We start from the raw sequence: 15,466 nt of genomic DNA, 5'->3' as shown, positions 1-15,466 counted from the left end.
CAAGGCACTGTAGCTGCTAGAACTAACACGTTAGTAAACCCGCTATCTACAATCATGCAGTACAGTGTACAGTCAGAAAGCAGTTTAGCAGTTACACAATAAGAGTAATCAACACAATACCATACATAGTTCATAAGGGCTTATTTTGTGGTCCTAGTTTTAACCTAATACAGGGGCCTGAGACTCGTATATGTCACATTGAACCAAAACCACGCCCATCATTATCATATTTACCAGCATGCTCTATTGCAGGTACATTTCAAAAAATGTTTGTTAGAATATTTATGTGTATATGTAGAGTGCATTCGGAAAGGATTCAGATCCCTTGACTTTTTCCACATTTTGTTATGTTACAGCCTCATTCTAAAATTGATTAAATAGCTTTTTTCCCTCATCAATCTACTCACAATAACCCAGAATGACAAAGCAAAGACCGATGTATTAAAAATACAATACAGAAATACCTTATTTTCATAAGTATTCAGACCTTTTGCTATACGACTCGAAATTCAGCTCCGATGCATCTTGTTTCCATTGATCATCCTTGAGATGTATCTATAACTTGATTGGAGTCCACCGGTGGTAAATTCAATTGATTGGAAATGATAGCGTCCCCCAGTTGACAGTGCATGTCAGAACAAAAACCAAGCCATGAGGTAGAAGGAATTGTCCGTAGAGCTCCGAAACAGGATTGTGTCGAGGCACAGATCTGGGGAAGGGTACCAAAACATTTCTGCAGCATTGAAGGTTCCCAAGAACACAGTGGCCTCCATCAATCTTAAATGGAAGAGGTTTGGAACCACTAAGACTCCCCCTGGAGCTGGCTGGCCGCCTGGCCAAACTGAGCAATCGGGGGAGAAGGGCTATGGTCAGGGATGTGACCAAGAACCCGATGGTCAATCTGACAGAGCTCTAGAGTGTTTCTGTGGAGATGGGAGAACCTTCCAGAAGGACAACTATTTCTGCAGCACTCCACCAATCAGGCATTTATGGTAGAGTGGCCAGACCGAACCTGCTCCACAGCACTCAGCACCTCATACTAGGGCGAAGGTTCACCTTCCAACAGGACAACGAACCTAAGCACACAGCCAAGAAAACGGAGTGGCGGCTTTGGGACAACTCTCTGAATGTCCTTGAACATCTCTGGAGAGACCTGAAAATAGCTGTGCAGCGACGCTCCCCATTCAATCTGACAGGATATGAGAGGTTATGCAGAGAAGAATGGGAGAAACTCCCCAAATACAGGTGTGCCAAGCTTGGTAGCATCATACCCAAGAAGACTCAAGGATGTAATCGCTGCCAAAGGTGCTTCAACAAACTTCTGCGTAAAGGGTCTGAAGACTTATGTATATGTGATATTTCAGTTTTTATATATTTTGCTTGGCATTATGGGGTATTGTGTGTAGATTGATGAGAAAATACAATTGTATCCAATTGCACCCTTACTGAAATGTTTGTTCCAGTTTAAACGCCTTAGGTAGTCTCTTTACAATGTTCCAACCCCAGGCAGGTTGCAGGTGAATAAATATCCTAACTGTTGTACATCCTAACTCTGGCTGACTTCCAATAGGAATTACACATCACTTTGCAAGCCAGTATAATGTGACTTGCACACCTGATGTGGCCTGTAAAACCATGCGTTTCAGGCCATTATATTGCACTTTCAGAAAAATAGGTTTTGATTTGTCCTAAAGGGGTACAAGCACTTGTCATTATAATGGTCCCTTGTAAGGTCATCCTTTGTAACTTTTTATTTATAAGTGCATAATTGTAGCCCAGTTCATACCTCAGGCCATGTCAGGCCTGCTAGTAGGGTTGCAAAATTCACAGATTTTCCAAAAATCCTGGTTCCGTTTCTAGGAAACTTTCAACCAGGATTTCTGGAGAACCTGGGAATTTTTCGGAAAGTTACCAACATTTTGCAACCTTACCTGCAAAGTCACATTATGAGGAAACTACCTAAGGCAGGGGTCGGCAACGACATTATGTGATCGTATCTCAATGTCATCAAGGTATGAACTTATTATTATTTTCAAATATCCAACAGTTGGTCCTCTGTAGCTCAGTTGGTAGTGGATGGTCCTGATAGTGGGATAGATTCTCAGGACCACCCAATTCGTAAAATGTATGCATGCACAACTAAATTGCTTTGGATAAAAGCATATGCTATATGGCATATTTTAAATATAATCTATTTTTGGGCTTAGTGGTGGTCATTTTTCTGTGTTAATAATTACTCAAATGAATTTCCGGCCCCTAGACCATCCACTCTGGCAAAAATCTTCCCACGGCCAAATCTAGTTCCTTACCCTCTGACCGGCATTTAAACTGGAACAAACATTTCAGTAACAGGTGCAAAAAAATGTACCAACTGATTTGTGTAGCAGTATAGTAATCGCTCAATGTACATGGACAAACATAGAAATTGAAACAAACAATTCAAAAAATCTGCCTGCAGTAGAGCATGCTGGGAAATTTGATATTGATGGGTGTGGTTTTGGGTCAAAGTGATGTATATGAGTTTCAGGCCCCTGTATTGGGGTAAAACTAGGCCCTCAAAATAAGGCCTGATGAACTACGTATGGTATTGTGTTAAATATATATATATATATATATATATATATATTTTATGATCACATATCCGCTTAGGATCTCACTTGGTGCAGTCCATTGGGCTGAAAATTAACAAATGCAACAACCATGTCTCTGTCAATAGCAAACACAGTCATGTGTGGTACTGGTAAATACCCTGGGAAAAGGCTTATAGCCCTACACCAGGACTTAACATTTCCTGGCCTGGAAGGACGAAACATTCTGGTTTTGGATTTTTATATTGTTCTTCAAAGAACCATCCCAATTTATGGTTCTTCATAGACCCTAAAATGGTTCCCTTATGGCATCGCTCTCAAGAATCTTATTTGGTTCCAACTTGCACCTTTATTTGTAAGAGTGCACGTAACACTAACAATAATAATTATTTTAATTGGGTCCTACCTACAGTACACACACATACATGTGCACACACACACACACACACAAGCAGACACAAACACACACGAGCGCGCGCATGCACACACACACACACACACCCTTCCTCACCAACATCATCCATGTCAATCATCCTACTATTTTCCACTAATGTTACAGTAACATGGTGCCTCTGCAACACACTTCAGTGAGCCCAGCTAGCAGCCTGATGTTAGGAGGGATTGAGGAGGGAGAGGGAGTGTTATCCTGGGTATTAAGACCGCAGTTAGCTCGGCAGACACACGCTTATATGACAGCAGTTAGGAGGTAGTGCTCGGCAGGTCATGAATGGAGAGGAGATTAAGAGTAAATTGTCAACTGAGCTGGGAGTTTCTAAACGGGGAAAAGAGAACAGAACAGCAGAGAAGATACGTTGATTCTCTTCTTAACTTCCTAATGCAATTATAGTATTTTACAAACTTCAATTGGAGCTCTGTTGGGTATAACAGGGGCCATGTGGTGTTTGATAGAGGGGAGAGAAAAACAGAGAATTATAGAGCGAGACATAAAGAGGGACAGAGGGATGAGGGTTTTGGTGTTTGCTCTATCTTGAGGGGAGGTTGTGTGTCACAGAGGAGGACGATGTTTGATGTCTATTTTGGAGCTGATTCCTTTGTGCTCCGTAATTGGTGAAGGAGTAGGGGGTAGCATTTGTGTGTGTGTGTGTGTGTGTGTGTGTGTGTGTGTGTGTGTCATTCTGTGAACTGTAGGTTTTGATGTCTTGTCTCTCTGGTGCTGTGTGGGAGTCACAATGGAACTGTTTGAAGATGCTGGCAATTGAGTCACTCTTTTCTTCTCCCTCTCTCCTCTCTCTCCGCCTCTTGCTCTTGTTCTTTTCCTCCCCCCTTGTATTCCTCGGTCTCTCCCTATCTCTCTTGGTCTTCTCCTTCTGCTCTCCTTCCCTCTCAATGTTTCTCTCGCTCTCATTCTCTGTGTCCCCCTGGTCCTCTCGCTCTCTTTCTCCCCCTTCATCTCCCCACCCCCACTCTATTTCTCTCTGTCTTGCTTCATCTCTCCCTCCCTCTCTTTCTAGTGATATGACAGTGAAGATCTGGTCAGCAAAGGTGGGGAAGAAGAGGTGACGTTCGGTCGGAGCGTTATTGTGACATCATTATCTGCGGCCATCTTTACTGAGGGCCTTCACCCCTGACCTCTGACCCTCTCACCTCAACCACCTCAACCAATCAGGTGTGACGCGGCAGGACTTCACGGTTACCAACCATAACCGGGACGACCAGTGTGGATGACACGTCGTCGCAAAGTTCAGTCTCCTCCGGAAAGATCCTGATGAGGAGTATGTCTTCAACTGAAAGGCAAAACGGGAAGCTTGAGAGTTTTAGCCTTTTCTTGTTTCTACTGCCAATCCAACTGGAAGTGCAATTGAGGTGGTATTTGGACAAGACAAAACCTTTATTGTGCCAGATAATGGCTGTGTGAGGACAAAAATCAGAATGCCCATGGGACGTTCATAGACACAGCTACTGACTGATTCATCTACTCTCCTATTTATTAGTCATTCAATGAAAACAAGGTCTCCCAGAGGTGAACTGACCCTTGGAGAACACAATTTCTGAGCCAACTAAAGACTATGTTTCTATCTTCAGGGCTGTCTGTGTTTGATTGTCTACGGGCTGAGATGAACCAACTGGAATTTATGTATAGCAAAGGGGGCTGAGAGAGCGAGTTGTTCAGTATACATGCAGTATGTATGTTGAAACCACTCGACAGTTTGCTGAGAGTTCATTTTCAGCCCTTTGTGATTCCCTGTCTCTTCATCTCCATGGATGGGTTTTCTGTGGCCTCTAACTTGGCTGCAGGCTGCTGAGTCTGCACTGAGAGAGCCTAGCAATAATAACATCACTACTAACACCAGTCCTGGAGGAACACACACACAGACACACGCATACACACGCACACACACACACACACTGCTGTCTTATCAGGGTGGGAGTGCAGGAATAATAGTATTATTCACACTCGCACAGACACACCAACCCCACCGGACAGTGGTATCTCCACAGGTGCCAAAGTTCCAGATCGTTATCTCTCCTGTCTCTATGCGGCCGGAGACTGGCACCCTACGTCCTATGAAGTGCACTACTTTTGACCAGGGATTAGGGTGCCAGTTGGGACTCGCTCTCTCTCTCTCTCTCTCTCTCTCTCTCTCTCTCTCTCTCTCTCTCTCTCTCTCTCTCTCTCTCTCTCTCTCTCTCTCTCTCTCTCTCTCTCTCTCTCTCTCTCTCTCTCTCTCTCTCTCTCTCTCTCTCTCTCTCTCTCTCTCTCTCTCTCTCTCTCTCACTGAGGCTCTCAAGCGCTTCAATAAGTGCCCCCCTGGAAGTCACCATCTCAACCGCTCCTCTCCTCTCACCCTGTGAGTCTGGTATGCTGTGCGACTCCATTCTGAGCTTATTAGCTGTTGTAACTTCTGCAAAACGGGGTTTGAATCACAGGAGGTTGGTGGCACTGTGATTGTGGGGGACGGGCTTGTGGTAATGGCTGGAGCGGAATAAGTGGAATGGTATAAAACACATCAAGCCACATGGTTTGATGCCATTCCATTCGTACCGATCCAGCCGTCATGAGCCGTTCTCCCCTCAGCAGCCTCCACTGGTTTGAGTACAATTTGAAATCTTTCAAATATTTGTCAGCATTTTTTCTAGCCTGCCTGGATTTGCCAGACGTGGCCCATGATGCCAGGCAAGCTCAATCAAGCACCGATAAAGTATTTGGAATTTCAAATAGTATTTGAGCCCAGGTCTGAACTGATGATAACTGTAACTGCAGACACAGATATAGCTCTAGTTCTGCGCCACAGAGACAGTGGTGGGAGGGATGGTGATGCTAGCCAGGCTAATTGGCTGCTGTGTTAGCAGGTGGTGATGAGTTATGCTGCATGATGGGCAAAAGTCTGATTAAGTAGGTCAGGACAGAAGAAGAGCATTTGCGTCCCTATTGGCACCCTATTCCCTGCATAGTGCACTACATTTGACCAGAGTCCTATGGGCCCTCGTCAAACGTAGTGCACTATATAAGGAATGGGGTGCCATTTGGGACGCACACTTTACCAGATCTTTATTTCTTCCGTTCAGTAGTTTTAAAGAAGGAACCCTTCCCTGCTGTGTGTGTGCCTTTGGGGTAGTGTGGGGGCGACGCCTGGCTTCACACACACACACACACATGCTTTTAGGTTATCCATCTTGCCTGGCAGGGCTTGGCTTCCTTCAGCTCTGAGATTTACTGTCTGCTAAGTTAAACATATTTGTCCTCTAGCCCTCCCGCGCACACACACACACACACACACACACACACACACACACACTCATGTGGCTAACCACTATCTCCAGGCACCGGTGATCAGAGAATCTTCCCTCCTAACCCTTTTAGAAGGGGACATTCTAATCAATTCCCACTGACAATGTCACAACGTAGAACATTCCCAAGAAATTGTGAAATTCTCACACTCCTCCCTGAGGATCGGAAATATCTTTAGATGCCTAGTGAGCGACTGAGCCACGTGTAACTCACAGCATTTCTTCTCCCGTGAATATATCTAGTCGTTATTGAGTGCACTTTATCTGGTAAAGACTTAGAAACGTGTGCACTGCACTGTGATCAAATTGATGCCGTTAGAGTCCAATAGAGCAAAAGAAAAGTATCCCAAATGAAATCTACTGCAATGAGAATCTCAAATCATGTCTTTTGTAGAGCTATCTTTGAAGACTGAATCAATGGTGTCTCTCTTACGAGACATGCGGATGCTGCTAACATGATGTAAATAGTTTGATAAAGAGAAACACACAAGACATAAGATGACACAATCACGTTACTCTGAGCCTAGGTTTAGGTTTGAGTTGAAGGTAGAGGGAGTTTATACTATACACAGATTCAGTTTTACAGTCTCTGTATGTAGCCCATAACGCCTTGTTTTTCAAGCCATTTGAATGTGTTTAAGGTACAATCGATGTTCCTTTGTCATAGAGGAATATCTATGGAATATCTATGTAATCTCCATCGACTTTTAGGACTTCTTTAATAACGTCAAACTATCATGCATTTTTTGTTGTTGTTGTTGTCGACTCCCTTTTTAATATTGTATTTTCCAAATCCTCTATTATGTCCCTTGGAGGACCCGGCTTAACATGAAGGATGTTGAACACCCACAGCTGTGCCAATCACCTATAGCTAGCTAACTATGTGGTGCTCTACTCTGTTCACTGTTCCAGGATCAGCCTTTCTACTTCTCCGCTCAGTGTGTTTCGCAGTAGCTGTTCGAGGAAGCTCTGTGGTACCTTAAAGGTGCCCCTGCTTGTGCATTTGCTGTAGAACAGAGCTGCGCGAGCATAGCGGTTGTGATGGTAGGAGAGGAGGAAGCCTCAGAACCATGAGCAGAATTAATATTCCAACCGAATGTTCAGTCACACTGTATTTGGATAGTGCGGATAGTCCGTCTGTGGTCATACCATCAACAAATAATCTGTTGACCGGCAACTCCTTGCTAAGGTTAGGTTTAGAATAAGGGTAAGGGTTCATTTTTGGGTTAGGTTAAGGGTTAGGGCTACTAGACAGCTACTAGATAGTTACTGATCATCTACAGATGGCCTATCCGAAATAATGTGTTACCGAATGTTCTAATTGATGACGTCACAAAGGTGCTGTTTTAATTCCGGAACAGGACGCCGATGAGAACAATCAAAATGCTCACCTCGTAGTCGCAAAGGGTTAACCACACAGCCAAATTAGAACCCCTCTCCTCTCCAGTTGGAAGAGCTGCTACTGACCAAGCATGTCTGACAGCCATGTCCACTCGCTATAGATTCCTAGGCTTCTTCTCTCGTCTCCATCGGTACCTCTCAGTTGGCTGGATCACCTGTATACAGGTGTATTATGCTGTGTATCGGAGGTGAGATTTGGGCACAGTTATTGACTTCCTGGTTATCTGGCGCCCCCACAAAAAGTCGACTGACTTTCCTACCCAGTGTGCAGATATGACCGTCTGTATATCTACCCGAGATTAAACGTTCACCTAATTAGAAAATGAACCACTCAGCCTATCAGCTCCACGTCTCTGCCGCTTGCCTCTGCTTTGGCTCTAAACACCAGTGATTCTATTTTTTTGGGGGCGGAAATGGTCTGTGAATAAAGTGACGTGACGCGGAATGGCAACAAACAACAAAAGCGTCTAACGGTGCACTTTGGCTGCTCTACTAGTGGTCTGGATCACTCGTACTGTAGATGTGCTAAGATTGTTAAGAGCCATGTTGCTCACGAAGGCTCTGGGAAACACCTTGTCTACTAAAGATACATTGTAAGAAATGTATCTAATATGTTCTGATATCTAGGCCTAATTCAAACACTGACCATAACTGGTATGTGTCATTTGTGTATTTTGTGTATTTTGAGTTGCTGCTCAGAAGTGCACACAATTAGAGGTCACACGGAGGGATGGCGTCCCGTTGTCAGCTCTGTTTCTCTCTATTTCTGTTTCACAGGCAAAGTGGACAGTAACGTGTATCTGGTGGTATCTGTGAACCAGGGTCAAATGTCATACCAGGTGCCTTTTTTTTTCTTTCACAGGCTCCTCCCCCTACGGACTACTGTAAGTGTTTGTACAGATAACATTGTGTTTCTTTTTCTTACAATGTGCATGTGACCAAATACCATGTAAAATACCTTGACATTTAAAAACTGTAAGTAGATTTATTATTTAATGATGGATCAATAAAATGTTCCTTCAATTAAAAAAAACAACTTCAAAGAATAAAATCGGTGGTCTCAAAAGTACTCAAATCTTCAGTCTTGAAAGTTGTCTTTTTGAAGTAAACTTCAATTGGACTTCAGTTGAATGACTAATTGTTTATTCATGCAGTCAGCTGTCAGTTTGTGGAAACAAAGCAGCTCTGCGGTGAAATACAACAGATGTGGGTGGATGAGAACACTATTACTTTATATATATATATATATATATGTGTATATATATATATATATATATATATATATATATATATATATATATATATATATATATATATATATATATATATATATATATATATATATATATATATATATATATATATATATATATAGAGAGAGAGAGAGAGATCACTCTTCTCCTCTCCCATCCCTCTGCAGTCGCATCTTGGAGGCGGCGGCAGCATCTTCATTTCCTGTGCAGATTGTGACCGTTAACTGGTTTGGGTAGAGCTGGTCGAGGGTGCTCCACTGGAGGGTCTGTCGCAGCCATTACAGCTGGAGAGTAGGAGGAAACCACTTTATGCTGTTTCAGATGCCCCCACAAACAGACACACGCGTGCTCGTAAATAGACGCGCCACACACACTCCCTCTTTGTCTCTCTTCCCTTCCATCAATAATACATTCAAAAGGTGCTTCCCATGAATGCGGTCTCCGCTAACGCGGAAACTTTTCCTTTACATTTCAATCACCCTGTAACGCTGAACGTCGGATTGAATGGAGCCCCAGGTCTATTGTTTGCACTCGCACGTTTCTCCTGTTAACCTCTTACGAAGCCAGGCATAGAAATATAATGCATAGAGCAGATGAATTACAGATCAGCTACCTTGAACATCGCATTGGTCCTTGACTAGTAGGCTATACATCCCAATTCTCCCTGGAAGTGTTGCCCTTTTTGAGCAGGTAACAGCAGGAGATAGCTTGTTGGAGTAGTAAGAAAGCTCTCAGTGCCTTTCTCTCTCAGCTGACTTCCTGTCCTGTCCTCCTCCCCTGGGTCTGAGGGGTTTGGAGATGGATGATAAAGACTGGTAGTTTTATGATGCAGAAAGGGGGATGGAAAAGGGATAATGGGATGGAATACGGAATTTAAAAAAAGGGGGATAGAGAGATAAAGAGATACAAGGGTGGTATAACTAAATGATGAGTTGAAAGGGGGTAGAGGAGGATAGAGAGGGTTACGGGGAGAGTAATAGAACAGGGGGGTGGAGGGGAAGGGTTGATGGAATGGAAGATGGAGAGGAAGAGGAGAACTGAGATAGTACTGGAGACACCTTAGCCTTGAGAGGAGGCAGGCAGTGCTCTGTGGTGGAGTGAAGGGAGTTAATTTGAAAGCAGAAGGGAACTATAAAGCGAGAGAGAAGTAGAAACAGAGAGAACCACGGGAACTCTCTGTACAACCACCACTGCCACCACTGTACTGATTAGTCCTGTAAGCCACATGGACAACCACAGAGATGGGAGGGCAGGGGTGGGAGAAAAATAGAGTGAAAGAGAGAGAGAGAGAGGGAGCGAAAGGCAGAAAGCGAGAAAGAGCGCGCGAGAGAGAGTCTAAAGAGACAGAGGGAGCCAAACCATGGCAGATAAAGATTGATTTAGAGCAGAAGGACAGTGAGAGTTCACAGAGGGACTTTAATACGTCATCAAACACAATCAGTCTTATAGGCACATACCGTACATCTGCATGGGTTTATGCAGAGAACAAAGGCCGAGCATATCCGCAGAATAACATGGGCGTGTCCTACAGCACTTCCTCTCTTTGAATTGTGGCTTAATTACTCTGTATGCGTGTGGTTTACACATTGTGTGTTCACACAATGAGCCAAATGGAAGGATACCTGGGAATTAACTGTTGATCAGAAAAGGTCCAAAGTAAACTCTTTTACGGCACTGTGAAAACTTGATTTCATGTTTCAAGTACTGAGGATCAGACGTTATCTTCATGCAGTCATAATGATCAGACCTGGGTTCAAATACAAATACTTAAATAAGCATGTATTTTAATATACTTTAGTATACTTCCAGTGCATTCGGAAAGTATTCAGACCCCTTTGACCTTTTCAACGTTTTGCTACGTCACGGCCTTATTTTAAATGGATGAAATATTTTTGTTCACTCATCAAACTGCACACAATACCCCCGAATGACAAAGCGAAAACAGGTTTTTAGAAATACCTTACTATAAGTATTCAGACCGTTTTTCTATGAGACTCTAAATTGAACTCCGGTGCATCCTGTTTCCATTGATCCTCCTTGAGATTGGAGTCCACCTGTGGTACATTCCATTGATTGGACATGATTTGGAAAGGCGCCCACACCAAGCCATGAGGTCGACATAATTGTCTATAGAGCTCCGAGACAGGCACAGATCTAGTGAAGGGAACCACAAAATGTCTGCAGCATTGAAGGTCCCCAAGTACACAGTAAATGGAAAAAGTTTGGATCCACCAAGACTATTCCTAGAGCTGGCCGCTTGGGCCAAACTAAGCAATCGGGGAGAAGGGCCTTAGTCAGGGAGATGCAGCAGAGCCTGGACCTGCTATAGCAGTACTGCCAGACCTGGGCCCTGGCAGTAAACCCCAAAAATACTCAAATAATGATTTTCCAGAGAAGATCCAGATCTCAGGGATTTTGACCAAAGTTCTCAATTGGTACAAAATATATAGAGTACTGCACACACTACAATTACTTAGGTTTAAAATAAGCTCAACTGGACACCTTAATGAGTCAGTGAATGAACTGAGAGAACGCAGGGCATTCTACGCCATTAAAAAGCTCATTCAAATTGAAGTACCCATTAAAATGTGGCTAAAACTAATTGAAAATGTCATTGAACCAATTGCACTTTATGGCAGCGAGGTGTGGGGTCCTCTTACAAAACAAGATTTCATCAAATGGGACAAACACCCCATTGAAACTCTGCATGCAGAATTCTGTAAGATTCTCCTACAGGTCCAGAGGAAAACTACAAACAATGCATGCAGGGGAGATTTAGGCCAATGTCCACTAATAATAAAAACTCAAAAAAGACCAATTAAGTTGAAAACATCTAAAATACAGTGACCCCCTCTCATATCATTACCAAGCCCTGCAATGCCAAGAGCTGAGCAAAGAGTCCCCTCATCCAGCTGGTCCTGGGGCTGAGTTCACAAACCTGTTCTACTGACACACTGAAGCCTCAGGACCAGAACATCGAATCAATCAGAATAAACCAAATTACAACACAGTCAAAAAAAAACGACATTGCTTATTGGGAAACACAAAGCAAAATGCAGTGCTATCTGGCCCTAAATTGACAGTGGCAGGGACTGAGAGACTAGTCAGGATCGAGGGAAAGATGAAATGAGCAAAGTACAGAGATCCTTGATGAAAACCTGCTCCAGAGTGCTCAGGACCTCAGACTGGGGCGAATGTTCACCTTCCAACAGGACAACAACCCTAAGCACACAACCAAGACAACACAGAAGTGGCTTCGGGACAAGTCTCTGATTGTCCTTGAGTGGCCCAGCCAGAGCCCGGACATGAACCCGATGGAACATCTCAGGAGAGACCTGAAAATAGCTGTGCAGCGACGCTCCCCATCCAACCTGACAGAGCTTGAGAGGATCTGCAGTGAAGAATGGGGGAAACTCCCCAAATACATGGGGGACCAGGCTTGTAGCGTCATACCCAAGAAGACTCGAGACTATAATCGCTGCCAAAGGTGCTTCAACAAAGTACCGAGTAAAGGGTCAGAAGACTTATGTAAATGTCATATTTCAGTTTTTATTTATAAATTTGCAAAGATTTTTTTAAACTGTTTTTCCTTTGTCATTATGAGGTATTGTGTGTAGATTAATGAGGCAAACATTTTTTAAATACATTTTTAAAATAAGGCTGTAACGTAACAAAATGTGGAAAAATGAAAGGGGTCTGAATACTTTCCGAATGCACTGTATGTGTATTTGAGTTTAAAAAAAATATATATATACAGTACCAGTGCACATTTTGGACACACCTACTCATTTAAGTGTTTTTCTTTATTTTGACTATTTTCTACATTGCAGAATAATAGTGAAGATATCAATACTTTGAAATAACACATATGGAATCATATAGTAACCAAAAAAGTGTTAAACAAATGAAAATGTATTTTATATTTGAGATTCTTCAAAGTAGCCACCCTTTGTCTTGATGACAGCTTTGCACACTCATGGCATTCTCTCATCCAGATTCACCTGGAATGCTTCTCCAACAGTCCTGAAGTAGTTCCCATGTATGCAGAGCACTTGTTGGCTGCTTTTCCTTCACTCTGCAGTCCAACTCATCCCAAACCATCTCAATTGGATTGAGGTCGGGTGATTGTGGGGGCCAGGTCATCTGCACTCCATCACTCTCCTTCTTTGTCAAATAGCCCTTACACAACCTGAAGGTCATTGTCCTGTTGAAAAACTAATGATAGTCCCACTAAGCGCAAACCAGATGGGATGGCGTATCGCTGCAGAATGCTGTGATAGCCATGCTGGTTAAGTATGTCTTGAATTCTAAATAAATCAGTGTCACCAGCAAAGCACCATCACACCTCCTCCTCCATGCTTCAAGGTGGAAACCACACATGCGGAGATCATCCGTTCACCTACTTTGCATTTCACAATGACACGCCGGTTGGACTCATCAGCCCAAAGGACAGATTTCCACCGGTCTAATGTCCATTGCTTATGTTTCTTGGCCCAAGCAAGTCTCTTATTATTATTAGTCTCTTTTAGTAGTGGTTTCTTTACAGCAATTAAACCATGAAGGCCTGATTCACGCAGTCTCCTCGGGAACAGTTGATGTTGAGATGTGTCTGTTACTTGAATTTCTTGAGGCTGGTAACTCTAATGAACTTATCCTCTGCAGCAGAGGTAAATCTCTGTCTTCCTTTCCTGTGGCGGTCCTCATGTGAGCCAGTTTCATTACAGAGCTTGATGTTTTTTGCAACTGCACTTGAAGAAACTTTCAAAGTTCCGTATACCACCCCTACCGTATACCGTATACCACTACCGTATACCACCCCTACCGTATACCACCCCTACCAAAGTTCTTGACATTTTCCGTGTTGACTGACCTTCATGTGTTAAAGTAATGATGGACTGCCGTTTCTCTTTGCTTATTTGAGCTGTTCTTGCAATAATATGGACTTGGTCTTTTACCAAATAGGGCTATCTTCTGTATACCACCCCTACCTTGTCACAACACAAGTGATTGGCTCCAACGTATTAAGAAGGAACAAAATTCCACAAATGAACTTTTAACAAGGCACAGCTGTTAATTGAAATGCATTCCAGGCGACTACCTCGTGAATCTGGTTGAGAAAATGCCTAGAGTGTGCAAAGCTGTCATCAAGGCAAAGGGTGGCTACGAATATAAAATATAAAATGTATTTTGATTTGTTTAACACTTTTTTGGTTACTACATGATTCCATATTTGTTATTTCATAGTTTTGATGTCTTCACTATTATTCTACAATGTAGATTAATAGGAAAAATAAAGAAAAACCCTGACTGTACCAGTCAAAAGTTTGGACACACCTACTCATTCAAGGGTTTTTAGTTCTTGTTCTATTTGATACAGTTGAGTCACTGACAGTATACTGAGCCTGAAAATATACCACACTGAAAATCACTCTTTATCTCTCTCTCTATTTCTCACAGCCTCTGTTTGCCTGCCATCAAGGTCCCTTTGAGCCTCATCAAGGCTGTGGCAGCCAACCAATCATTGTACTGTGTGTGTGTGTGTGTACTGCTGAGGTACATTCCAATAAACCAACTCCTCCATGGTTAGAAGAGTTCTAATTATATGATTAGAACACACAATACTGTCTCTGTCTTACAGCAGCCTTGCAATACTAGCTATAGTTTCTCTGTCTTAGCAGAATTGCAGCAATGTCCACTGCAATTACACTGAAGTTAAATGGCGCCGGCAGAGAGGGTGCCTCGCTTCTAGTCCTTAGGAAACTTTGCAGTATTTAAAAAAATGTATTTCCTTATTTAAAAAAAAAATCTTACGTTGTTAACCCAGAAACTCTTAAGGAAATGTTATTACATACAGCCGGGAAAAACTATTGGATATCAGAGCAACGTCAACTAGCACTACGACCAGGAATCCGACTTTCCCGAAGCAGGTCCTTTGTCCGCACCACCCAGGGCATTTTAACTGATTTTACAGGTTCACCCAAAACAACGCCGCTGGAGAAAAGGGAGACGGAGCGGTCTTCTGGTCAGACTTTGGAGGAGCGCACATCACACACCTCTTTAGAGTATATTACTCGCTAATGTCCAGTGCCTAGATTACAAAGGAGGACGAAATCAGGGCAAGGGTTGCTTTCCAGAGAACCATCAGGGATCATAACATACTCTGTTTCACGGAAACATGGTTCTCTCGGGATATGCTGTCGGAGTCGGTACAGCCACCTGGATTCTCAGTGTATCGCGCCATGTTTCATGATTATCGATGGTGTAATTGGTAACAACATACAGGAACTCAAATCCTTTTGTTCACCTGAGCTAGAATTCCTCACAATCAAATGCTGACCGTATTATCTCTCAAGAGAATTCTCTTTAGTTATTGTCACAGCCATGTATATCCCCCTCAAGGCGATACCACAACGGCCCTCAAGGAACTACACTGGACTTCATGCAAACTGGAAACCATATATCTTGAGGCTGCAT

At 43.1% G+C, this 15,466-nt stretch overlaps 1 protein-coding gene across 8 annotated transcripts in view; it reads left to right on the top strand.

Annotated features, from left to right (window-relative positions):
- LOC110527715 (kinesin-like protein KIF21B) overlaps positions 1 to 8,808 on the top strand; it is a 127,879-nt gene extending 119,071 nt beyond the window's left edge. For all 8 annotated transcript variants that reach the window (XM_090240725.1, XM_090240723.1, XM_090240724.1 and 5 more), the window contains one exon: positions 4,061 to 8,808. In XM_090240725.1, the coding sequence (XP_090096851.1) occupies positions 4,061 to 4,109 (49 nt within the window). In that variant the 3' untranslated portion in view covers positions 4,110 to 8,808. The remainder of the gene's footprint in view (positions 1 to 4,060) is intronic.
- The last annotated feature ends 6,658 nt before the right edge of the window (positions 8,809 to 15,466 follow it).

The sequence above is a fragment of the Oncorhynchus mykiss genome, chromosome 7 (assembly GCF_057628025.1).
Source record: "Oncorhynchus mykiss isolate SJ-2025 chromosome 7, ASM5762802v1, whole genome shotgun sequence".
NCBI classification, from domain to species: domain Eukaryota; kingdom Metazoa; phylum Chordata; class Actinopteri; order Salmoniformes; family Salmonidae; genus Oncorhynchus; species Oncorhynchus mykiss.
This window is presented reverse-complemented; position numbering and strand designations above follow the sequence as displayed.